General features: G+C 53.8%; 1 protein-coding gene across 2 annotated transcripts in view; it reads right to left on the bottom strand.

Annotated features, from left to right (window-relative positions):
* Nucleotides 1-1,118: 1,118 nt before the first annotated feature.
* MLLT1 (MLLT1 super elongation complex subunit) overlaps nt 1,119-26,258 on the bottom strand; it is an 82,654-nt gene continuing 57,514 nt past the window's right edge. The window contains exons 4-13 of one of the 2 annotated variants that reach the window (XM_036241021.1): nt 21,527-21,670; nt 17,933-18,058; nt 13,540-14,094; nt 9,234-9,321; nt 7,299-7,407; nt 4,803-4,902; nt 4,369-4,440; nt 4,086-4,157; nt 3,780-3,866; nt 1,119-2,206 (exon numbers count right to left, since the gene is read on the bottom strand). In XM_036241021.1, the coding sequence (XP_036096914.1) occupies nt 2,054-2,206; nt 3,780-3,866; nt 4,086-4,157; nt 4,369-4,440; nt 4,803-4,902; nt 7,299-7,407; nt 9,234-9,321; nt 13,540-14,094; nt 17,933-18,058; nt 21,527-21,670 (1,506 nt within the window). In that variant the 3' untranslated portion in view covers nt 1,119-2,053. Of the gene's footprint in view, nt 3,867-4,085; nt 4,158-4,368; nt 4,441-4,802; nt 4,903-7,298; nt 7,408-9,233; nt 9,322-13,539; nt 14,095-17,932; nt 18,059-21,526; nt 21,671-26,258 lie in introns of both variants that reach the window. The other variant, XM_036241020.1, reaches the window with a different exon arrangement.

Here is a 26,258-nt window from a genome sequence, read left to right as displayed (position 1 = left end):
ACCAGGGCCGGGGACTAACTGCAACCGAGGTACATGCCCTTAGCGGAAACCGAACCTGGGTCTCTCTGGACCACTGGCTGACGCTCTAACCGCTGAGCCAAACCGGCTAGGGCTAGGGCTGTATTTTTTAAAAAAATTTTTATTGATTGATTTTAGAGAGAGAAAAACATCGATTTGTTGCTCCACTTACACATTCATTAGTTGATTCTTGTATGTGCCAACTGAGGATTGAACTTGCAACTTTGGCACATCAGGATAATACTCTAACCAATGAAGCTACCCCATCAGGGCCGGCCCTACTGTATTTTTCACACACAGGTAGTTTCACCATAGCCCTGATGTTGGAAATGAAATTTTTGGTATCAACTAGAAGGGAGAGGAACTGGCTCCTGAATGTGGCCCGCTGTCTCCTGAACTGCTGTGGGCAGGGTGGACAGAGGGTATTGGCCTGCAATGTTGGCCACTTGGCAATAGAACTTCTGGCCCCTCGAGTGAGGCCAGAGCCCCCAGAGTGGACAGGGCTGCTTAGATGGGGCTGCAAGAGCTTTGTCCCCTTGGGGTTCACTCAGCTCTACCACAGAGTCCAGGGCAAAACAGACCATAGACAAACTGGCAGACAGGTAGCCCAGCTTCCAGCAAAGGATCTTTGCTCACGTATTTCTGTCTGTCTAGCTTTTTATCATCCATCCACCCACCGATCCTCCCATACTCCCATCTACTCATTCATCCATCCATCTATCTACTGAAGTCAGGCACTCCCATCTACTCATTCATCCATCCATCTATCTACTGAAGTCAGGCTTGCTTTTCAACCCAAACCTTGCTGCCAGGATCCAAGGAAAGAATATAACATCAAAAGCAAGACCTGAGACCAAGTTCTCTGCCATCTGTCCCTCTTAGATTTCTGGTGGCACCATCTCTATTCCTCCAGGATGCCAACCTTGCTCATACTCCCTGTTGTCCCCAGGCTTGGTCCCAACCCTCTCACCTCTTCCTGGCTGTGGACATGGAGGCACTGAAACAGGGAGAAGGAACAAGGGGCCTCAAGGTATTTTGTACGCCACCCACCCAACTTCAAAACAGGAGGAACCAAACAGATGGACAGGTCTACACATAGGTCTGCTTTCCCGTCTGACTTTATTTCACTTTTTTTTTTTCTATAAAATTCCTCCATAATTTCACAATTTAACAAAAAGTTTAAAATCCAGGACAGAAACAATCCTGTAACTTATTACAAACACAATTCTCCTTATTCCTTTTATCCAGGAGTTGGTCTCGGGCTGTTAAGTGTCCTAGTTCCTAGTGAGACACAATCTTTGTAAAAACCCTTATGGGTAGGAAAGGTATTCGATACCTTTTGCTTTCAGGTGTCGGTTTACATTTTGTTCAGGAGATAGCAAAACACAGGGATTTGCACTGGGGGCAGGGGGCTTAACACTAAACACGCGGCAATCACAAAGTGCCTGCCCCTTCCTATGGAAGTGTCCCCAGAGCCCTCGTGGATCCAGCTGCCAGGCAGCTGGGGGGTGGGGAGGGGAGCAGCTGGGAATGCTGTGGTCAGGGCCCTGGCTGCCTGGCATATCCATCAGGTGATCACGGGCCAGCACTGGGCCCAGAACAGCTCCAGAGGATAGCACTGGAGGCCTTCTGGCCAGAGGAGGTAACTGAGAAATGGGTTGGTGCTTCTGAAGGCCCTGGAAACAGAAGAAAGGGCCAGGTGCTGCTGACACTGAGGGTGAGCCAGAGGGCTGCCTTGGTAGCCATGTGGAGCCTGCAGCCCTTTCCAGGAGATCCTCGTGAAGGAGAGACTAGTACCCTCGAGCTGAGGCTCTTGCCTATGACCCCTGGCAGCCTCTGTGCATAGAGGGCCAGGCAGCCGCTGCCTTTTGAGCAGCCCATTTCAGGCCAGTTTCTTCCGTCCAATGTCTTGAGTTTCCAGAGAAGAATGGTGTCCACTTTGGAGTATTGCTGGCCTGCCTGGAGAAGGGGATGGTGACAGCAAAGAACCTGCCACACAGGCCTGACCTCTTCTTAATACCTCAAGGCAGTGGGGTCAGAAGAGAATCTGAGTAAATGGCGAGGAGTCACGATGGTTTCCTCTGAACGTTCTCGGACCTTCCCCGAGAGTTCTGGAGATCTCACCAGGAAGGCTGGAGTTCAGGGAAGCCTTGCAGGTGGGGATCACCAGGGAGTGTTCAGGGTCTGCCTGACAGACGGAATCAGAGCACGAACATGAGAATCAGGGGCCACAGGGAACAGGAGCATGGCGCTCCCCACATCAGAACTCAGGAACTGGGGAGAGGGGCTGTCTGACAGTGGGTTGGAGAGAGAAGGTGAGCCCACCTCTGGGCCCACAGTCTTCTTCCCCACATGTTGTTCAGGGCAAAAGTTGGGGGAGGGGGCTAGAGGAGCCTTGAGTCAAAGTCTGGGGGAACAGAGGCTGAGCAAACAGGCTCTCGAGGAGCCCCACCTAAGGTGGGCTGACTCCATGAGGGCACTCTGACCCTGGAAGGTGGGCCAGAGGGAGGAGGAACTGGCCTGGCCCTTGGAGAATCTCAGGCGTTCGAGGAATTAAGTCTCAGGGCTCTGGACAAGTTTGAACGGCAGGTGTCGGAGGGCTAAGCCCAAACCAGAGAGAGACAAGCATGCCCATGAGGGCCCATGAGGGCCCAGGAGGGCCTGGGCAGGGCCCAGGAACAAGGAGCTGGCTCTGAGTCCTGACACTCCTTGAAAATACTCCACAAACTATCATATCTTATTTGGCAAAAGCTCATTTTTTTTCAAGATTTGAAGACTCAATCAACAGAAAGGAGGAAGAGGATCCTATGGAAGAAAGGAGAGGCTGAGGCCCGGGAGATCTGCTCCTGGAGACAGCTGCCAGTCTGACCAGGCGCCTGAGGACCTACTGCTCCATCGTAGTGTTCACGGCCCCTGGGCTGTGCCTTTTGAGTCCTGGGAGGAGGACGAGGCGTCCTTGTACCACTGAGGGAGGATCCTCCCTGCACTTGGAGAAAACCAGTTGGCGCTCCGGCTCGGCCTCTAGCCCAACGACAAGACCAGTGGAGACATCTTAACCTAAAAGTCCCACCTTACTCACCCCCCACCCCCCACGTGCACTGCTGCCACAGAAATGCACACCCAGAAACCGCTCTGGTACCTACAGTGCACACATACATATATAATAGAGAGACAACTATACAGCATGGAGTCTCAGCACAGTGAGAGCCAAGAGAGGGGCTGCATCCAGCTCACTTGGAGGACGAGCCAAGGCCTGGCCTGGAGCAGCTGGACCCTGAGGTCCTGGGGTGCGGTGTGTCTGAACCGTTTGGGGAGGCTGGAGGTGGTGTTCCAGATGCTCAGAGAGGCATGTGCCACATGCCCCAAGATGGAGCAAGGCTCCCACCGCTGGGCACACTTCCTCCCCTATACAGGAATGAGGCCCAGTGCTGCCTTCAACACAAGCCACTTTCCAAGGGGGACCCAGGTGATAGCCCCTGAGTGTCAGGGAGCAGCAGCAGCGCCGGCCTGACCCCCCTCGGCCTCAGGGCTCCCGGTGAACTGGTGGGGAGGGCAGGCCGGGAGCCAATGAGGAAAGTGCAGCTGGCCCTGTGGGCCGAGGACAGGGCGGTCACTAAGGCAGTGCTGCGGGCGAGTGAGTCGAGAAAGAGAAAGGCAGGCGGGGTCCGGATGTGGCCTCCCGGGACCCTGATGACAGGGGCCCGGCACCCGGCCCAGGGTCATGTGGCCACGGCCTCCAGGTAGCTCTGCAGCTTACGCACGGTGGTCTCATCCAGGGAGAAGAGGTCAAAGTCAAAGGTGGTATTGGTGACATTGAAGTGGCCAGTCTCCTCGATCAGGTTCACGATCTGAAAGGTGGCAAGGCGGCTTCAGGAGACAGGTAGTTGGGCTGGGGTATCCCCCACCCTCCAGCAGACCCCGGAGGAAGAGGAGGAGGCTCCTTGGGGCTGCAGAAAGAGGTTCCAGCAGCCTGCAGGCCTTACAGGCACCCCCTGCCCCAGGGACTCATGTGTGATAACCTGTGTCCTCAGCAGAACCGAGGGGCAGGGTGGGCTCCGTCCTAGTACCTGCTGCAACACGTTGCGCTCCCGCAGGGCCATCAGCCTCCGGTGTAGCTCGACCAGTTCATCTGTGTAGGCCTGGGGGGCAGCAGACAGGCACTCAGCAGGTGGCCTCAGCCCTTCCAACTGCCCAGCCCTGAGGAAGCCCACCCGTGGTCTTGCCCATCACAGCTGGGCACCGGGGACAGAGGTTGGCCTGATGCTGTTGGGGCTAGCACCTAGGTACACTTGGACTGGCCCATCCAGTTCTGGAGCCCCAGGGTTCCACCCATGCCAACCGAGCCCCCACCTTGTCATAGGTGCCCCTCTTGAGGATCTTCTCAGGCTTGCTGCAGGACTCGGGGCTCCTCCGGCCTGATACCTGCAGGACAATCCCAGGTCTACTCTCAGCTCTTACCCATACCACTCCCCAGCTGCCCATAGGCTCTCTGACCTCCCCAGGGCAACCATGACTGTTCAGAGTCAGCCTGGAGCTCTGGGGTCACTGGACCTCCTTCCTCTGGCCTCTGACTCTAAGGGAAGCCAATCCTGGGAGCAGACATACCTCTGGGTGAACCAAGCCTCTCTGCCCCCACCACCCTCAGCCTTGGACCCTTGGACAACCACAGGACCAGGAACAAGGCCCAGCCCTCAGCCTTGCCTCTAGGATGTGACAGAGACCTGCCCACCGGGTAGACCTCCTCCTCTGAGCCAAGAGCCCCCAGGAGTGCCCCCTGGACTCACCTTGCTGTTGGGTGGGGGTGGCTTCTTGGGGGCAGGGGGCTCACGGCTGGGCAGGCAGGAGTCAGCACTGTTGTCGCTGTCGCTGTCACTGAAGCTCAACCTGAACATGAGACATGATGCTCTGTCAGGCCTCCACCACCCTGCTGCTACAGAACCAGTGCCTGACCCAGACTCGCCTGACAACGAGCCGCACCTCCCTGCAGGCAAAGCATGCTCCCCCTAGACCTCACTTGGCTCTGGGCAGCCACTGCAGACTTACAAAGAGAATGTGCCGATGTCACCTTCCAAGGGCAAAGAACCTGGAGCCACAGGCATAAACTCTAGAGGCACGTCCCCATGATGCAGGTCTCCCAGGCCCAGCACACCAGAGGGGACAGCCTGCAAGCTGGAAGGATGGGGGTGTGCTGGGTTCTGCTCCTTTCACATGGTCCTCCTGCTACTACTGCAGCAAGAGGGGCAGCCTACAGGGTTCACTGAGGGGAATCGCAGTTTCCACCTTAGCCTGAGCACTTTGGATGCCAGCCTTCCTGTGACATGAAGGTGTCCCACCAGCGTGGGCCCTGAACGCTGTGTCTGGTGGTGGCTCAACCTCAAACCTCCTGGGGGGCAGGGCCCTAGGTGAGTCCTCAACCTCCGCTTCCATTTCCTCACTCCTAAAATGAGGTCCCAGGAGTAGTGCACAGGGAGGAGTGGACTCACATCAACAAATGGTCACTAGTGTCTTGGGAGGCAAGGGTATGGTTACTCAAAGTTCAAAATCGCCGACTAGCTACACTTGGAAAGCCTCTTTAGAGTCACGATTCTCTCTCAAGATCTAGTCTGGATAACACAGGCTGGTCCAATCCTTTCAGCTTTTTCCAGAATTCTCACAGCATAGCAAGGGGGTATAGAGGGAGCAAAGTCCTCTCCAGCCACCCCCCTCCATCCCCAGTTGGGAATGGACTGCTCCCCTGGGGGCCTCCCTTGGGACAGGCTTCCTCTGGGATTACAGTCCCTCACTGACATCCTGACATAATTTTGGGCTTGATTCAGCAGAGGGGAGCCCAGCAGCTGTTCCTCCACACCTGCAACACAGTAAAGCCCGCCTGCCGCCTTCTCCCTCCAGCTAAAACGCCTCACTGCAACAGCAGTGCCAAGATGTGTCAGGAATGCTGTGCGAGCCAGGGCTTCAGGGGCTCCTGTATTATTCCCCTCAGGGTCAGGGCTGTCCATTTCCTCAGGCAAACCTTTCCCACAGTAAGCACCAGGCCCTGGGGCCCCTGCTCTCCTGAGGCCCATACCTCACTACCCACAACTTCCCAGCTGTCAATCACTCTAGTGAGAAAGGCAGGGGGTGTCTACTCATTGCGCAGACGACACTATCGAATCAGCCAGACTCAGGCTTGGCCTCACTGCCGCACATCCCTCGAGTCCCTCTCTTCCCAGGTTCCACCAGGCAGAAGCTGGGGCCATGACAGACTATGGGCCTCCCCAGGGAGCAGTCCAGATGAGATGGGGCTTGGCCAGCTCCTCCTGACCAGCTGCAGAGCCAATGCAAGGTCTGTGTGGCCCCTGCCCTGACAATGGAGGTCATGCTCCCTCAGTGCCCAGGGAAGCCCCACCCAGGCCTTCCATGTCTGCCTCTGCAAAAGGACGTTCAAGGTGTTTCTGCACAGCTGGTCCCTGCACCACTGCTCCTAGTGTCCAGCAGGAGCTGTTGCCATTAATCCTGTCCTGGGAGATAGGCAGTCCTCCTTGGGCCCCTCCCCAGCTAAGTTGCCACAAGAGCCCTCCACAGCCACACCCTCAGGATGGTAGGTTTAATCACCTATACTGGCACAGACTGCCTAGAAGTTCCTGTTATATGTCCCTGGGCCTGGTGGGTGTAGACCGGGTGACCGGCCTCGTGGCCTTAACCTCTTAGGAGGAGGGGCTGAATCTGGGCCTGACTGGGCTGCAGACTCCTGAGTCTGCCCCTTCCTTGGGCCTAGGGCCAAGGCTGGTACTTGCTCTGGGCGGGAGGCTGAGGATGCACAGCCATCCTCAAGGTGCTCACTTTAAGGATCTGGGGTGTTTACAGGACATTCCTCAGAGTCTGTCCTCACCCCATGCCACACACATGGGGAAGGGGGAAAAGGTCCTTAAACCCAAGAACAGGAACCAGCCCAACCCTATCCCAACCTCTGCCTCAAATCAGGACTGAGCCTAGGCTGTTGGGCATGGCCTCTGCCCATTTCTCAGATGGTGACTGGACTTCTCCTCAACATCCAAACCTTTCCCATCAGGCAGCCTACCCCTTTCAATGTTAGGAGGAAGGATGCCACCTAAGGCCCTTCCACTTCAGCTAACAGGAGACCATGTGGCCCCAGGCGGGGCACTGTCCAGTAGGCTCTGATGCTTCCTTTGCTCCCACCCCAGGGACACTTCCGTCCTAGCCCTGCCTCCTTGAGGCCCTACAGGCTCAGCAGAGCTGCCAGGGTCCCCCCTGGAGTCCCCACCCCCCACCAGCCCAGGCACCTGGAATCCCTCCCTGCATTCGTCTTGCCGGCAGCCTCCTCTCCTGATGAAGAGTCATCCTCATCGGACTCCTCGGATTGCAGGTCCTCCACCATGGAGCGCAGGGGTCCTGGGGAGGGAGGCAAGGAAGGGGGGAGGGATTAAAGAGGGAGGGGGTCAGGGCTCTGTTTGGGCCCTGCAGGGTCCCCTCTACCTCCAGGGCCACATGAGCTTCCTGACACCACAATCTCCAAAATGCACCCACACAAACTCTCATAGGAAACCCCCCTGATCATATGGGGCCTGCCACCCATTTCCAAGGACTATCCCCAAGGCACCCTCTGCCTAAGGGACCCTCTGGCTTCCCCACACCCCCTACCTTCCTGGCCCTGCTCGCAGGTCTCTGGCCCCTGGCCCGAGGCAGGACCACAGGGCCCTTCCATTGCCAAAGCCGAAGGAGCAGCCCTCCTCTGCTGCTCCCGAGATGAGAGTCTCTGCCTGGAGGCAGGATCAGCCGGCCTTGTCAGGAGGGCAAGGCAACCAGAACCCAGGGCCACAGGATCCCACACCAGCCTGTCTGCCTACTCAGGCCTGCTCAGCGCCTCAGTAACCCCCTCCACTGCTCCCAGCCCACCGTCCTCCCCTTTCTCCAGAGGCACCCAGTTCCAGTCCCCTACGGAGGCATCTTTGGTTTATATTCCTGTTACCAAGGCAACAGAGGGACACAAAGCCCTCAATTACCTTGGTCACATGATCCCACTTCCCCCTCCCTTCCCTATAGATAAGAACCCTTGGAGAGAGTGTGGGCTTCTAGCACCCCATCCCCCAGGCCTGCTCAGTGATTGCACATCTGAATTCCAGGTTAGACCCTCCTCCCCCAATACGCTCTCCTCCTCCAGCTTTCTGCACCCTTGAAAAAGGATTCCAGGCTGTGGGGGGAGGAGACTGTGGGTCCAAACCACCAGAAGAAATGCTTCCGGGTTGAGGGTGAGTGGGAGGGTTGGCAGGGCTGGTGGGCCCCATACCAGTCACACCCGTGTCCTGCAGTGGCCAGGTGCTCCCTGATTTGGGGCAGCCAAGTGGGCCTTATGCCCTCTCCCCCCAACATCCTCCCAATTCCCAGGGATCCTATAGGGAAAAAGCAGAAATGCAGACTGCTGAGTGCCAGCCAGACTCACTGTAGGAGCAGAGCATTCATGCCCTGATCCAGGAGAGCTGTCCTGTAATGGGACGAGGTGGGAGGAGCTGGTGGGAGGAGCTGGCGAGGCGGCTATCTGACTATGAATAGGGCCCAAATCAGAAAGGGGCCCTTCTCCTTCGGCCCACCAGCACCTTATCAGCACAGCTTGAAGCCATTATCATACAGACAGGGTATCCTGAGGGCCCAGGGGACAGACACCAGGAGGAGTAGCACTTCCTACACCTGGCTGGGAGTCATGTGAACTGTTTCTGCTTTTCTTTTTAATACACACTCCCTCAGCTTCTACAACCTACAAATGTGGACATCTAGGGGCCTAGTCTGGGCAAGCAGCAGTACACTGAAGAAATGCCAGGGTAAGTTCAGCTCAGGAATGCAGCTCCTGCCCTCTCTTATCACTCCAGGACCTCCCCCACCATCAGCCACCACTTTAGGCCCTCCTCCATTACCCCATCATCCCCCACCCTCCATCATTCCAGGCCCACCCCACCATCCCCCATCACTCCAGGCCCTTCTCATCACCCCCTGCCCTGGGCTAAGGTATCAGTGGGTTTTTCTGGCAGTGACAGCAGATGTCAGACTCTGCTGAAGCTCAGGCATGGAGTGAGCTCCCCCAGAAGTTACAGGAAATTACTTGTAAAACCCTGCGATTAAGTAACACACCCAGAACCCCACCAGCCTCCAGGTGGAGTCAGTGGCTGCTCCCACAGCAGTAAGCCACAGAAAATGTCCCGTCTCTTTTCTCTGTCATCACCCACCTTGACTGTGGTTCTGAGATGGCTCAAAATCTGAATCTGAACTGGAGTCAGAGCTGGAGCTGGAGTTGGATGGGCTCGACTGGGCGGACTTCACCCCACAACAGGGGTGGGGTGGGACAGCAAGAGAAAAGACAAGAATGATCTTTCAGTCCAAGGAAAAAGAGGGGACAAGAAATGCGCTCTGGGAGTGGTGACACCCAGCTGAGTCTTCCCCCAGATATGCACTAAAAGGTGACAGAGGCACCAGGCTCAAGGGGGACATAGGAGGACCCTGCACACACTCCTGAGAGCATGGCTTCCTGGGTCCACAGGCACCCAGCCCCAGGACACCACCAGTTTGCATTCCAAATGCAGTGGCCTTCTTTCCCACTGAGGAACTGTACATTCTAGTAATTCCAGGAGAAGCTCACATCACATCACTGGTTTTCCCATGTGCCTAGGCAGGAGGAGACAGAAGTAGGCTCTCCATGAAAGCGAGGGGGTAGCACATCTATTTGTGGGCCCTGCCTTCCTCCTATTAGGGCAAGAGCTAGTGATGGGGGTTGTGGTGCCCCAGGGAACTGAGGAAAGGTCTGGAACAGGAGTGAATGCAGAGACCCAGCCTCTCATTCTGCCCCTTGTTTTCCCACAGCCAGTATGGAGGCTGAGTGATGACACAAAGCTGTGTCCCTGCCACAGGTGCCCTGAGGCGATGAATGTGTGCCCGTGACAAGCAGTTGAGGACAGGGCAGACTCAGCCTGGTCACATCCCCCCCTTCTTCCTGTAGACGTCCACCCTGACTCAGCCATCAGGGGGCAGTAAAAGCCCAAACTAGGCCACTAGGCCTTAGGATACATGGGGGTAAGATGACTGGGGCTTGCCCTTCCCTGGGTGAAAAGGAACTGGTCACTTCAGACCCTGCTCAGGTAAGGGGCCTCTGGCCTTGCCGCACAGAGTGCTAAGATAGAACAGAGGCCTTGGTTTCTGCCAACAGGCAGTTCAGAAGGTGTGTATGGCAGAGCAGGCCACAAGTCTACGGCACGGGCTCTGAAGGGCAAAGTTCACAGTTCTGAGAGTCTTTCTGCCTGGCCCAGAGTGCCCCAGACACCTGGGAGTCTGGCTTACTCCCAGCAAGCCTGTCCTCAGGTCAGGGGTCTAGCTCTCCTGCCTTGGGAGGGGGACCATCTGAAGGAATGGAATGCCTTGAGCGCTTGGGACCAGCCACCCCTGTGCACCTCCCTTGTCAAGAGGAAAAGGGACAAGGAAGATAGGCACCTATCAGTGTCTGCCTAGTCCTGGCATGTGTCATGTTAGAAGAGACCCTAGGAAAGGAGCCCCTGACCCGGAAGAGATCAAGAAAGTCCCTCCTGATAGTCTGTGGGCTGAGGGCAGCTCCCAGCCCATAGAAGGGAACCCCGAAGACACAAGTCTCTGCTCACTCAATAGACCCAGAGAGTAATCAGGCCACCTGGGGACAAAACATTTGTCACTTGCAGAGTTAAGGGACCTCTTCTCTAGAGTTTACCTTGGCTTAACCCATCTGCTCCAGGACTCTGTTGATGCCCGCCCCTCACTCACATGCCTTCATATTGGAGAATTCTCTGAGGGAAACACAGCCTAGATTACCAACAACCACTGTCCACTGTGGAGGTACCACAGAGACCAGCACAGAGACCCCCTCCAAACCCAACAATGGGCCTAGAGCCACATGGCCCCTCCAGCATGCAGACCCCTGAGTTCTTATTCTGGTTCAGGGGTAGGGATTCTGACCCTGGCTTTGTCACCAACTGTCCCTGGCTTTAAACCTCAGTTTCCTCCGTCTGTAAAAGCTGCCTTGTGGCCTCTGCTAAGTGTGTGTGCCAGTCACCAGCACATGGAGGCCAATGCCCATCGTGCCATGGAGCAGAGAATTTGGACAGACCTCCTGGGCCAGGAGCATGAGCAGCAGGGTCCGCGAGGCTGACACAAAATAGAGCCAGAGCAGGAATTGGGCCCAGGTGGTGGCCACCCAATATGTAGGCTCAGGGAAGCAGGCTAGAGAAGCCACGAGGCAGCTCCAGGCCCTGAGCTGGGGGTGGGGAAGTGGGGGGTGGCAAGCAAGTCAGACGACCTCAGATGCACTTGACCCTTTTCATTCCATACAAATCCAAGGGGCGGAAATGGTTTTGGCCCAGAGCCTAGAGGTGGGAGTCTGAAAGCCCACAAAGGGTTACTACAACTGCTGCTGGTGAGTGCCAGTACTCAGCCACATGCAGTGTCCAGCAGAGGGCAGAAGGGCCTCCTGGGCTCCCAGCACTCCTGGAGCATGACTGAACAGGACCCTGCAGGCCAAGAAGACCACAGAGAAGCAGCTAGAGGAGCTAGAGGCTTGGCCTGGGGATGCAGACAAGGAGCCCCCTGACCCCCTTGCAGCTAATTGGGAGGAGGCAACTCAGGTTTCCTGGATGGTCAGAGCTTTCCAGTGGTGGTGCCCCGCCCAGCCTCCAGGGTGGGATGGCCTAAGTCAGTCAAAGGAGGCTGGGGTATGGAAGGCTGTCTCACCTCCTCCACCATAGATATCTGTGCCTCACCAAGGTCGCAGGGTTGGGAAATGTTATTGAGTCACTGTCCCACAACCCTAGAGACCCCAGGGCACTCTGTTGGTGGTCTGGGTTTCACACCTGCACAGATCTTCAGTGGCTAAGGTTTGTCAAGGTCTCTCAAGGCTGGGAGAAACATCCCAGACTTCCACAAACCTCCAGCCTCAGGTTTGAGGTGCCCAAGGCCATAGATACTGGACATTCAGCCCACTCTCAGAGGCAGTGCCTGGTGGGGGGGAGATGGCTTCCCGCACAGCGTCCCAACAATCACAATCAGATATCAGCGTGGACACCTAGGGCATCAGTGGAGGCCTCCATCTCTTACCCAGTGAAGGTATACTAGCCTTTGGTACAGAAAGCCTCACCTGGAAGCATCTAGGGTGGAAGAGAGGGAAAGGCACCTGCCCAGAGCTCCAGATGCTGAGCAAGCAGATGCCACATGATAGACTAGGGTGCCGTTTAGCACCCAAAAAACCGGCAGAAGCTGAGCAGGATACTGAAATGGCCCTGGATGGCCAGGAGGCTTCCAAATAAGAGACATTCCAAGGTCCTGCCACCTTAGGTTCACTGGCAGACAGTGTCTCCTGGCTGTGAGAAGTGCTGGGTATATAGCATCATTGGCCCTGTGTGTATCCCTAAGCCACTGAGTGCACTGTTACCCATGAACTCAATTAACACCCCCAGAGCTATTGCCTCCAACAGGATAGCCCTGGAAGCCACATGCTCATGACATTGGTGTTGCGGACACAAAACAGCTCTAGCTTCATCTCAAGGAGTCACTTTCAAAGTCCCAAAGGAGCACCAAGAAGCAATGCTGGAGGCAAAGCTTCAGCCTTTGAGAGTGAATCAAGATTTTGAAATAGCAAAAGGCCATTAAGCACTGGGGCAGTGCTACAGGTAAGGGGATCACCATTCACCCATCCATCCATCCATCCAGGCACCTGTTCTCTGACCACCAAATGCTAAACACAGTCACAGAGATGACATCACCACCCGAGGCCCCGGTAAGGTCTGGCCACCCAATCAGAATCTGGTTATGTGCTCCTTTGTGGTTCCAGGGATCTTTCACAGAGATCTTCAGAGAGCCACCTGGAAACAGTGTGGCAGGAGGAACCCAGAGCCTCTCACAGGATGCCGCTCCCAGGGAGGGGCTCTGGTCCCTGTTTAGAAAACAAGCCTTGCCAATTCGAGATCCGTGTCTGGGCTGCCTGAGCAGAAGCGGGCAGGTGGTAGGGGTGGTGGGGCCTCAGACTTCTGGGAATGGAGCCGGGTGAGGTGAGGGAGGGTCAGTGGTCAGCATTAAACTTCCAGACCAGGAGAGCAGGATGGAGACAGGGATTCCCTGCTGGCGGAGGGAATGAATTCCCTGACAGACCAACAATGCCGGGGAAGGGGCAACAGTGAGACACAATCAGCACCCTGACCCCAAAGCAGCCAACAAGACCCTAGGCCATACAAGGGGCTCCCAAGGTAAAGAGCTCAGAACCCAGGTTCTACAACAACCACTCTTCCCTAAGCACTGTTTCCACAGAATTCTCACAGGCGGGCTTCATCACCTTTGACGGAAGGGAAAACCGAGGCTTAGCGACGTGCTCACGTATGCCTGAAGCAACAACGAGCAAGCAGGAGCCCCAGGCCTGAGAGCCCAATCTCGTCATCTAATGTTTGGGCTGACAAGGCTTCCTATGGCTCAGGGCCGGAAAAGAGAGTAAGAATGGGGTAGAGAGGGAAAGGGGGCACACCTCACCTCTGTCTTGAAGGAGGCCTCGTCCTCCGAGTTGGACTCCTCCACTTCTGGGGGTTTTTTGATCTCCCGGGGCTCACTCTCAGCTTTGATCTTCTCCACTTTGGCGCTGCCCTTGTCCTTGGCTGATTTTTTGTCAGAGAAGGAGGAAGACGAGGTGCGGGGCGAAGTGCCAGGGGCGCTCCTAGACCCCTTGGAGCTGCTCTTCTTCTGCTTTTTGGCACTGGGCTTGGGTGAGTCAGCGGTGGCCGGCCGCTTACTGGAAGACTTGGGTGCGGGGGGTGGCAGGGGGCCACCCTTGGGGGACAGGCTCTCCAGTTTGGTCTCCTTCAGGGCCATCTTGGGCTCCTTAAATGCGGTCTTGGGAGGTGGGGCCTTCTCCTCCTTGGGTGGCCGACCCTCAACCAGCTTCCGTGAGGCGTCCTTGGCACTCCGGGCCTGCTCACGCTCTGGCTCCTTAGAGGGGCCCTTGCTCTCCGAGTCTTTGCGTGGCCGCTCCCGATGCTCCTTGGCCGTCTTGTGGGCCTTGCAGGCCTTGCCGCTCTCCCTGCTGGCATCCTGAAATGTCAGGCGGGAAGGGAGACACAGTCAAAGGGCATCTCAGGTCGCCCTGCTCCACCTCCCCCGACCCCTTCAAAGTATAATCCACCTGATTCAGACTCAGCTAGAGAAAATCTTCCAAAAAGCGAAAAAGTAAGGCAGCAGGTGAGAGTTTTAAATGGAGCTGTCCCTTTAAACTACTAGGAAGTGTCAGCAGGTCCCAGGCGACTGCAGGCTAAGACTCCCCTCTGAATTGAACTGACATTCCCTGAGGGATTCAAGAAGAGCACACGTGAGTCAGACAGAGAAAGGCGGCCACACAGATCCCTCCCGCTCCAACACCTTGCAGTTCCCCAATGGGGGTGCTAGCAGACGGGCCCCACTCTTCTGTCCCCACCAGAGCTTGTATGCCTCCTGCCTGGTCACCCTGACCCAGTGTGGCCTGCCAGGCATAATGGTTCTTTGATCCCCATGGTCAGTACTCATTGAGTGCCTGTTGGGTTCCCAGGCGCTGTGCAGGACCAACAACACTTGACTTCCTGGACAGCTTTTCTATAATGTGTACGGTTCCTGAGAAATTCAGAGTGTTCAGGGTGGATCAGCCAGGTCATGGAGCCCTGGCTGGGGACTAAGGCAGAGAGCAGCCCTGCTCCAGGCTGCTGGAAAAGCTGGGCCAGGTGACACCAACCCCGTGCACTTGTACTTCCACTGAACAAGGGTAAGACCACCTACCTCACCAGTGATGGTGCGGGGCCCTGGATGACAGCGAACACTCAATCATGAGGGCTACAGCCACCCCACACACAGCCAGTGCACCCTATGGGTGGAAGTCTGGACTGACACCTTGTTTGCCTCCTCACTGTCAACACCCCTTCATCACTCCGCACGTCCAAGGTTGCTGGACAGGTACCCGCTGCTGTCAGCTGCAAGGGCTCTGCCCCCCACTCAGCCAGCAGGTATATGGCTGGGCCCAGAGGTACTCCAGAACAAAGCTCACCAGGAAACCAACAGCAGCCAGACCTCGAGGGTGGCATGTACCAACTGAGGCAGCCACATTTTACCAACTCACCCTAAGTGCCAAGGGGATGGGTGAACCAGTTAAATGCCCACCAGCAGGGCCTCTACTACCTGCTCTCCCAGCCCACCTGAGGGTCCAATGACAGACTCTTACAATAAAGAGCTATAGGGATCGATGGCACAGCCTTGACCACCTCGAATCTTGGTCACTGTCTTACTACAAATCCACAACCCACATCAGTGCCAAGGGACAGCCTTGTGTAGCCATGGGCTCTCTCTGGAGAAACACAGGCCCCCGTGCCCTGGTCCTGGCTCTTCTGTCTCCAGGGCAGTGGGAAGGAGTACTCACACCACAAGCCCCCAGCTGACCATCTAAAGGGGCGTCCTCCTCAGGGCTGGTGTGTAGAATGGGGCCAATCCCTGGGGATGCCACTCCCCAGCAATATGCTCCCGAGGAGGGAGGCAAGAAGCAGATCCCATGTGATTCCAGCCTCTTCCCAAAATATCCATGTACCCCCCGTGCAGCAGGATCTGGCCCCAGTCCAAAGAGGTGGGGCAAAAACACACCCAACAGGCATGTTTGTCAAAGTTCCCACCGTGTCCCCGAGTCCTGGGGTCGGCCGAGCCTCCACTGCTGCCCAGGGCCTGCCCAGCAAGCAAAGGCCTTCTGAGCAATGGCTCTTCACCTGGGGGTCTGCATAGGTGCTCGAGACCAGGCTCTCTGAAGTCACACACTAAGTTCTAAGAGTAATGTGAATGTTACCAGTGGTGAGAACTCCTCATAGTCACTTTCTCAAAGCTGTCAATGATTCAAATATGGCTAAGAAGCAAGTTTTGGAGAAAGGTCGCCCAGGTCAACTGGCTGACGTCAGACAAGAAGAAGCCATAGGTACACAAGTCCAGGGGGTTTTGTGGGGGTGGGGACTAAAGGGAATACCATCCTGGAAATATGAGCCTCCAGGGGTGCAGTTCCTCTCCTAGGAGACTCCAACTCCTGCCTAACATGCTACCCTCTGAGGAGACATGACATGGGGACAGACCACCAGTGACCAATCAGCCTAGGGTTACAAAAGCCACACTCTCCAGTGGCCCCCAGGTTGGGGATCTTGACAAGTGAGGCCCTGCATGACCAGGCCCTTCCCTCCCACTCCCCTCGGCTTGGAGTATGTGACCTGGTAATTAGACTCTTCAGGTCCAGGCAGTGGAGAACCAATCTGAAGGGTACAGCCAGTACCCAAAGGCAGGTCTTTACCTGGAGGAAGAGGCTGGCACACAGGCCCTACCCTTCTAGAAGAGCAGAGTAAAATTGACAGCTCAGAAGCCAGGAACAGAGAAGAACTTGCCTTATGCTGCCTGAGACACCTAAGCAGGAGACTCCTAAGATATACCACCCAGATAGCTGAAGAAAGATTCTGGGACAGAAAGAAGTGGAGACCAAGGACCCTGCCTATTGGCCTCTGAGCCTAGCAGATATGCCCATCTGGCCTAGAGCTCGGGGCTGGGGGGATTGCAAAGACATTCTAGTGAGAGGTCATAAGCAACTCCCACAGATGCAGCTCCACTAGCCACTGGAGCGTCTTTGCCACCTGGAGGGTCTCTCTTCAAAGGGTTTTGGTTGACTCGCAAGTGACACATACAGAAGAAATGACAATTTCTACACTTTCTATTTTTCATAGACTTCCAGACAACTGTGAGTGGCTGAGAGAGAAACTGCCAAGATCTTTAGCAAGAATTTCTCTTCCATTTGGCTTCCATGAGGCTCAGGAAAGATGGGCCAGGAGGTTGGCATGGGGAAGATTCTCAAAGCTGCACTCCGTACTAGACTCCGGCCTCATACATCTCAAGGGCTTAAGTTGGATGAACGTGAGGATTTCAGAGACTCACTGGCCTGGGGAAAGTGCCAAAAAGACCCTGTCTGGGTGATGTCGCTGATGAGTAAGGCTGTAATTTGGCCTGAGAGCTCAGCCTTTTCCACCTGGGGTGCCCCAGGCCCACAACACCCAACAGGTGAGTGGAGCAAGAAAAACGCAAAGATGTAAAGTGGATAAACTTGTGGAGTTGGTGACACAAAGCAGCAGCTGCCCTGAGAAGCAGATGAAACCTGGCCTCCGGGACACGGAGCTGTGTAGGCGGTTGCAGGGGAATGAGACGAACACTCAGGAGTTTATGTGTACATCGTGACACCATCAGAAGGGCTCTGGCGGCCACTCTGGGATGATTCAGAGAGTGGTCTCAGGAAGGCAGCAAGCTACCCACCTGACGGGGCTGAGAAAAGATGATAAAACATTTCTTAGGGAAAATCAGCTCACCAGCTCACTCACCCACATGGTTCTACCTGGTCCTTCCCCCAAGTAAGCTTTCTCTGCCAAGAGCTGCTGCCAAAGAAAAGAAGCCAAACCTGGAAAAGCCCAGGAAGCACCCCGCCCTGATGGACGGAGCATCCTAGCTGTACTCAGGAGACCTGAGAAGGTAGGCAGCGGTGGCTGCAGTGGACACACTCTGTCCATAGCTCCCAACCATGTCAGACTATCTGGGGGTTCTGTCTGAGTGGTCCTAAGCCCACTGACTCAGAGGGTAGGAGAGGACAGGGCAGGCCAGGCTCTCTGGCCTCAAGAGGAACAGGGTGAAGAGCCTGTGATTACTATGCTGTTTTATGTACCCCAGGAGGGGCCGACCCTTCTTACTAAGTGGCAGAGAGCAGCCACTGGGAGCACAAAGAGCGCCAAGAGAAAGATGTCCAGGGACAGAAGGTCCAGCTCTTCAGAGGGAGTGTCCTGAGCCCGGGACCCTCCGCTGGGCCCCAGTGCTCCCATGTGACTGGGCCTTCCACCTCACTAACCTTGGAGCCGTGGGACGGTTTGGTCTTCTTGGGGTCAGAGAAGGCAGAGAGTGGAATTGTGGGTAACATGGGGTAGTCAGGACTGGGCCTGGACACCGTTTCTGCTCCTTCGGGCATTACCATCACCTAGTGATAAAGAAGAGACAGATGTTATCAACGAGCAAGGAGGTAGGCTGGAAATCCAATGGGTAAGAGGAAGCTGGCTTGCGGGAGTGCGGCTAGAGGTGTCCAAGTTTCCTTTTGGGGAGGGGGCCAGGGAGAACCTGGGTGTCATTTTCCCAAGAGTCAACCGCATTTCCTCCATGAGGGTCTGGGTGCAGAGTACTCAGAGCAAAGCGGGCTCATGGTGGAGAGCGAAGAGAAGCAGGGTCCCAGGATGGCTGGGCCCAGGTGCAGTTGGCGCAGTCTCGGGGAGGAGGACCCCGGGCCAAGAAGATTGGCGGCATGTGCAAGAAGCACAAGGAGGCAGCTGTGGCCAAAGCTGGCCTGCATGCTGCGGTTAAGAAAGACCAGAAGCATGAAGGTGAGAAGCCAGGCAGACACCCACTCCAGGAAGGCATGTGGCGGAGAAAGCAACTTCTGGTGATGTGCATGTGCGTGACTTCGCCGGGTCCCACATCTCCGAGGGGAGCCTCACTCTTCCACTCTCAGGTGAATAAAGTTGACCAAAACAGGGAGCGAGCAGCAAAGCTGAGGCAGGAGGAAATTGCACGGGGGCAGGCCCGGCTCTCTGCAAAAGCCACCTTGCTGGAGCCTGCAGCAGAGGCACATGTGCCCTGCCCTTTGTTAACTACTAGGAGGAGGAAGGATCTGGGCTCCTACCAGGAGGTGCTCCCAGAAACATCTGCCCCGCTCCAGTGAGGCTCCTGTGGCACTTGTTGAAGGGAGAGAAGACCCGGGGGCAAGTTCTCAAAATACAGACACTGGAAGTTCACACTACCACTCAGAGGGAGCCTTCCAGACGGCAACAAGACAGAACAAAAGAATAAAGTTCATGTAAAAAAAGAAAGAAAAAAAAGCATTTAGCTTTAATAACCTTGAGCACCCAAGATCCTTGATGAACCCAACCTTTCATATGATGAGGCTGACGTAATGCCCAGTTATGGTCACAGGGACAATCGGGTTGAAAGGAGAGCAGTGGAGGCCTTCGAGCCACTCCAGCCCCCACACTTGACTCTGAAGCAGTGAGGCCTGAGGTCGAGTTGCTCATCAGAGCCTGTCTCTCTATAATACTCTTAACCACAGTGCCCAGAACCCACCCGGCCCTGGCTGGCATGGCTGAAGATCACCAGGTCTTGAAATCACCATGCTCTAAGGCCAGCAAGGACATGCACAAGGTTAGAGAAGCCACTGACAGCCTAACCTAGGAGAATAGACAGGTCTCCTTAGAGGCCTGAGTCTGTTCCCTTGCAGACCGTGTCTTCTCTCTTCATTTTCCTTTCTCTTCTCTCCTTCACAGAAATGTCCTAGACTGACACTATGCCAAGACAATACAGTGAAGGTCTTGGATCTTTCTCTCGTAACAGCCTTTTGAAAAAAAAGGTATAGTGAATAAATGAATCCACTTCCACCTCCAGGACAGGGCTTCACAAGGACATCTCTCACCCAATGGAAATACACTGTCGATGGGGTAAAGAACGAGACACAATGCTGAGGATTATGTCAGCAAAGGGACAAGACACAATGCAGAGACACGGCTGGCCTCTGACCGTCTAGAAAAGTGGCCAAGCCCCTCAGGTCACCGCTGAGGAAGTGTCTGAACCTCATGAGAGGAATCTCAGAACTCACGTGCCTCTCAGTGAAGGGCAGTCTAGAAAGAAGTTCTCATAACTTACAGATCGTGTGGTCCTCTAGTTCTAGCATGAACATCAACGTAAGTGGGACTGTGGTCATTTGCCACCAAAGAGTAAATACCAGCCCCACTAGGAACACTCAGAGCTCCAGACTGGCTAACATAAGGGCCACAACTCAGGTCTCGGGAGCAACTGTCCCATAAATGTCCCAGGCTGCTCCTAAGACCAGAGGGCACTGTTCTGCCATCAGCCCAGGGCAAGCTCCAAGGGGAAAGAAAGTTCCTGAACAGACAATCAGCTCTCTGGGCAGCCCTCAAAGAGGTTGACAAGTGCCCAATAAAGACCACCACACCACTGCCCAAGGGCCTTGACTCTCCCTTCCTCTCCCTTGGGCTGGCCCTTACCAAACTGCAAGGTAGACTTGCCATCCCAACCTCTCTTCCTCATGCCTCCCCCACCTCCCCTACCCCTCCAGTTTTATAGAATTAGATGATGCATATTGGGCCTTCATCTCTTCAGAACAAAGAAAACCTGACACGGTGCAGAAGGGGACAGTCCCTTGGTCCTCTAACTCTAAGAGGCCCATGGAATGCTGTCTGAGTGTCTGTCTCCCTGAGATGCGACTATAGAGCCTCTGGGTAACACCTTGGGGAAATATCTTGGAAAATAAGGTGGAGAGACAAAGCTGAAGAGGACTGCTGAACCTGGAAACCCCTCCCCACTTCCATAGTTCTTCCAGAACTCCCAGGCAAACATCAGGACAAGTGTCTATGTTAATAGATTCCAATACCTTCCTGTTCGTTTACTGAACTCCACCAACAATCAAATGCTAGGTCCAAATCCTAGACTAATCTTTTATTAGGGGCATGACAGAAATTACTCAAATTTTCTGCCATAAATAAATGCTTTTATTTTTTTATGAAAGACAACCACTAAATTAAATGAAGAGGAAAGACTGCTCCCTAGGCCCAAAGAGACTCAGCCCAAACTCCTGGTATTCACTGGGGAGGTGGCCTGCCACATACCTGAAGACACCACTGACAGCAAGGCAAATACTCAGGGAATTTGCATCACTAGCAAGTAGCTTTGGGATATCCTGTGTCCTCAGCCTGCCACCACCCTCAGCACACACAATCCAGCCTGCAGCCAAGCACCTTGCCTCCTCCATAACCAACCATCCACCAGCACCAAGCACCCCACCCCCATTCTCCAAGAGCTGACACACGCTCCTGGCACTCTGCCATCACACCAAGATCACTGGCCACACAACTCACTACAGAGACCGAGGTTCTGAAAGCTGACACCTTCATCTGGCCTCACAAGGACAGAACTGCCAGGCAGCGTGCATCATCAGGGCTCTGAAGAGAGCCAATGCTATTTCCCCAAGTGATGGGGCTCCAGCATGGCCTTGCCAATCCAGTTAAAAACTGGCTCCAATGCCTCACCACAATGACAGGCTGGCCTCACACCCATTCCTTCCCCAATCTCCCAACCCTATGGAAGAAGATGCTAATTAATCGGAACCAAGCAGGAAGCTGTGGGAATAACTAACAACTAGTCATTCCCAGCTGACAACATCCCAGCACAGATTCAGGACACCTGGGTCCTATCCAGTGATGCCAGGTACTACCCGTGCAACCTGTCCCTCTAAGTATCAGGTGCCCTACCATAGGCTAGAGAGACATGTCTGGGATCGGGAGATCCCAAGGCACTCCCAGCACAGGGAGCAGAGACGGATCCACAACAGAGAAGCTGCGTTTGTTCGAGCAGGGGCAGGGCCCACCTGCTTTGGCACACTCACCCCGCCAGCCATCAGGAGCTTGTACCGGAACTCAATGGTGGGGTTGTTGAAGGTGAGCTTCTCACAGCGCAGGTGGTTTACAGGTGGGTTGCCCTCTAGGTTCAGGAACAGGTCATAGGTGAAGCAAACCTTCCTCGGCTCCTCCTTAAACAAAGAAAACAAGAAAGTCCATTTTAGAGGGTGGGTAGACAGGAGGCTGCAAGAACAGCCACGGGACAGAGGTGTACACATGATCCCCACTGCCATCCCCTGGCCTTCTTTCTTTCTCCTTTGCCTGGTCTCCACTTCTCTCTGTGTGCGCCTACTTCTCATCTACCCAGTTACCCAAAATGAATTAACTTACTCTTTGCAGAGGACTCAGCAAAGCAGGCTCCACATCAGAAGCAAAGATCATTAAGAATGATATTCTTGGATGGTTAATGAAAATATTCTTGTTGATGGTGTGTACAGCCCCTACGCACACACTACCCCTTGATCCCTTGCAGTACCTACCAACAAATGAAGAAACCAAGGCTCAAAGACACACAGCTGCTAAGTGACAGTGCTGAGACCTGATCGCATTCTCTAAGGCCCATGATTCTAGAGCCTCCACCCACCCTTTTCACAGAAGGGAAATTTCTCCAAAAATATACAAATTGCCAATAAGCACCTAAAAAGATGTTCAACATCACTGATCATTAAAACAATGCAAATCAAAACCAGGAGATACCACCTCACACCCACTAGGATGTCGATTATTTAAAAAAAACACCAAAAAACAGAAAATAACAAGTGTTGGTGAGGATGTGGAAAAAGTAGATCCCTGTGCATTGCTAATGAAGATGCAAAATGGTGCCATCACTTTGGAAAACTATCAGAAACTCCTCAAAATGTTAAAATAGAATACCTACATGACTCATAGATCTCTCCTAGATATATACCCAAAAGAAATGAAAACATACATCCACACAAAAACTTGTACATCTATGTCCATAGCAGCATGATTCACAACAGCCCAAACTGGAAACAACCCAGTGTCCATTGATGGATGAATGGATAAACACAACGTGGTCTATCGAGATAATGGAATATTACTCTGCCATAAAAAGGAGTGAAGTTCGGCCCTGGCCGGTTTGGCTCAGCGGTTAGAGCGTCGGCCTGTGGTCCTGAGAGACCCGGGTTTGGTTCCCGCTAAGGGCATGTACCTCGGTTGCAGATTGTCCCCGGCTCTGGTCAGTCGTGCGGGTGGCAGCCACTCGATGTGTTTCTTTCACATCGATGTTTCTCTCTCTCTCTCTCTCTTCCTCTCTCTCCCTCCTACTCTACATGAACAAAAAATGGAAAAATGTCCTCGGGTGAGAATAAAAAAAAAAAAAATTAAAAAAAAAGGAGTGAAGTTCTGACATTTGTACAAAATGAATGAACCTTGAACACATGATGCTCAGTGAGAGAAGCTAGACACAAGATGCCACATTGTGTGTGATTCCATTTATGTAAAATGTCCAGAACAGGCAAATCGAGAGACAGGAAGTGGGTTAGTGGGTGCCAGGGATTGGTCAGGGGACATAAAAACTATGTGCTGCCCTGGCCAGGTGGCTCAGTTAGTTGGAGTGTCATCCCATACGCCAAAAGATTTTAGGTTCAATTCCCAGTTAGGGCACATATCCAGGTTGAGGGTTCAATTTCTGATTGGGTGTATACAGGAGGCAACCAATGAATGTCTTTCTCGCCCCCCACCCTTCTCTTTCTAAAATCAATAAATGTATCCTTGGGTGAGGATTAAACAACTAACTGCCAATAGGTACGAGGTTTCTTTCCAGGGTGATGAAAATATTCTGGAATTAGAAAACTTTGTTGACTACACAACACTGTGAAGATACTAAAACCCACCAAATTTGTACACTTTAAAAGGGTGACTTTTCTGGAATTATACCCCAATTTTTAAAAATGCTCTCCACTGGGAGAGAAAATCTAGGAGTATGGGAGCCAGTGAAGGTTTCTCAGCAATTCAAACGAGAATTTATGACAGTGAGAAAGGAAGGGAGAGTGAAGAGGCTGAGCCCCTCGCACAGGCATTTCCATGCCCTCTTCTCTTCACTCCAACCCTGGAGAGAGAGAGCAGAGACAGGCTTGACAGGCTGGCCACTTCTCCTTGCCTCCTCAGCAAGGCCTTCCTGGTTCGTATGGGCAATGCCAGGCTTTTCCGACTCTGGTAAATGGGTGACACCTGAGATTGGGAACCAGCTGGCCACTTCTAAACAAAGGGTACAGGAGTGGGCCCTGCAGTCCACCTGGATGATTCTGTCACTCCATTCAGGCCACAGAACATTCCTTCCAAGAGCCATGAGTCTGGTGAAAAGAAAGTGAACAGGCCCTCTTGAGCCACTGCCAGCCAATGAGGTGACACTGACCTTGTCCCTCCCCATAGACCCAGGTCTCAAGAAGCATGAGTTTCTATCTCAGCCCATCTAAATCAGACTTGAAAACATTCCTCTTGTCCAAGGTAGATGTGTGACCTAGTTTGGGGTGATGAAATGCAAGGAGATGAGGGTGTCAGCCTAGAAAGGGCTTTCCTTCTCAAATCAAAAATAAATGTGCAGGGAGAAAGTCTCAGCATCTCTTTATTTCCTGCCAACCTGTGTGACGCAATGTTTGGCGGTGTGGTGTTGACTGTGGGAGGACTGTAGAGAAAGCCAGGAGTGCCTCAGGTGGGCAGCCATGACACCATGGAGCCCACTGCCCCCAAGGCTATCAGCTGTCTCCTAACATCCTGTCAAGGAAGAGAAATACACTATATAGTAAGCCACTGTTATGCCCCTAAACATGGTGGCTGCCCCTGTGTCAGCACTGCTCTGTGCCCACCCTTACGAAGGCATCTGTCACAAAGGGCATTTTCTCCCCACCAAATTGGGAAGCTCTTGCAGGCAGGAGATCTGGGGACTATCTTCCACTCCCCCTAGGTGCCGGCCCAGAAGAGGTACTCCATATTTGCCAAAAGAATGAAATTTGAGAGTGGACAAGAGAAGGGCCTGACCCAACAAAGGGGATGGGGAAGGGGCCAAGAACGCCCCCTGGACCCTGTGATGAGCTTGGAGAATGGCTATGAGTTGATGAAGTCAAGGGTCAGGAGGTAGAAAGCAGCACTACAGGTCACAGCATCTTTTCTGGGAACCCTGAGAGTACACATGGCGGCAGACAGAAGGGGAAGATGGAGAGCAATGGCAGCAGGTGACCCAGAAACAAAAGCCTTGGCAACCACTGGGAGGGTGGCTGCATCCTAGGGCAGAGACTTAAGAACTTAGGCTCAGGAAGAACAAACCCAGATCCATGTCCCAGGAAACAAACACCCTCCAGAAGAGCATGACTGGGAGCAGAGTTTGAAACTGTCAAATAAAGGGGAGGAAAACTCAAGCATCTGTCCCGCCTTTCCACAGTGCCACCACACAGAAGAGGTGAGCTGCACAAGCATTTCAGGTCCTGCATGGAGAAGGAATGATCTCACAGTTCCGTAACCTGTCACTGGTCAGTAATCCAGGCACTGCTGTCAGCTGCTACCCACATTGCACACACAGACCACCAGATGAAACAGATGCCACCTTCCCAGGCAGATGTCACCTCCAGACTCAAGTTCAAATGATCAGAGAATACACAGAGCCGGGTTGTGCTAAATAAATACAGTGAGGATGGAAGCAGCAAAAAGCCTGACTGTACCAAACTCTATAGGACAAATGACCCAGTTTCTTCAATAAACTGAAAAGAAAAAAAAATGGCAGAGGGAGAATCTACAGATTAAGAGACAAACTCATAAATCACAACGTGTGGATTTTACCTAGATCCTGATTCAAAGAGAAAAAAAAACCTATAAACACTGGATATCAAGGAATTATAAATTTGTAGCTGTGATTCTAGTATTTTTATTGTTATTCTTCAAAAGCAGTCCTTATCTTTGAGAGAACATTCTGGAGTATTGACACACAAAATGCTGGTCTGGGATTTGCTCCAAAATGACGCGGTGGGGGAGTGGTGGGCCAAGGATGGACCAAACGTGGTCACGTGATATGCTCGACCTGGGTGATGGCTACAAGAGGGCTTTCTAGCACTCCATCTACTTCTGTAAATGTTTCAAACTTTCCCTGATAACTGTTTTGAGTGGATACAAGGCAGTGAAGTTGCACATGCAGAGGAGGAGGCTGACTCAGGAAATGTGTCAGAGAGGGGAGGGTGCCCCGAGTCCTCAGGGACACCAGCAGGCAGCTGGAAAGGGTTGAGAGGCTGAAGCTTGTCTCTCACTAGCTGCCCAGCCATGGTCATAGGCCTGCCATCCTGGCCCTTGGTTTCTTCACCTGTAACATGGGGAGGATTCGATGAGATAATGCAGCCAAGGTTATCACTAAATGGAAGCTACTATTTTTTACCAGAAAGAGATATGGGCTAGAGGAGGGCACCTGGGAGACAGAGCAGACAGATGGTACCTGAAGCTAGAGGATCTCCAGGTGGGAAACAGAGGGACACTGAAAGGGCACTCCACAGCTCTGCCAAATATGGGAGCACCCCCAGGCTCAGAAGCAGACAGACCTTTCTCTCCTCTCCACCTTCCCTGGCTGATCCCATGCTCAGCCACAGCTTTACCTTCTGGCTTCGTGGTAGGTCCAGCCACTTCTTCCTGGCTCCTCAGCTAGCCCCTCCTCCTTGTCTCCCTGAACCATTCATCACCTCCAGCTGATTGTCCAGCTGCTTCCACTATGGCCCCCTT

Source organism: Molossus molossus, unplaced genomic scaffold, assembly GCF_014108415.1.
Source record: "Molossus molossus isolate mMolMol1 unplaced genomic scaffold, mMolMol1.p scaffold_m16_p_4, whole genome shotgun sequence".
NCBI lineage: Eukaryota > Metazoa > Chordata > Mammalia > Chiroptera > Molossidae > Molossus > Molossus molossus.
Note: the sequence above shows the minus strand (reverse complement) of the source record. Positions and strands in the feature narration are given on the sequence as shown.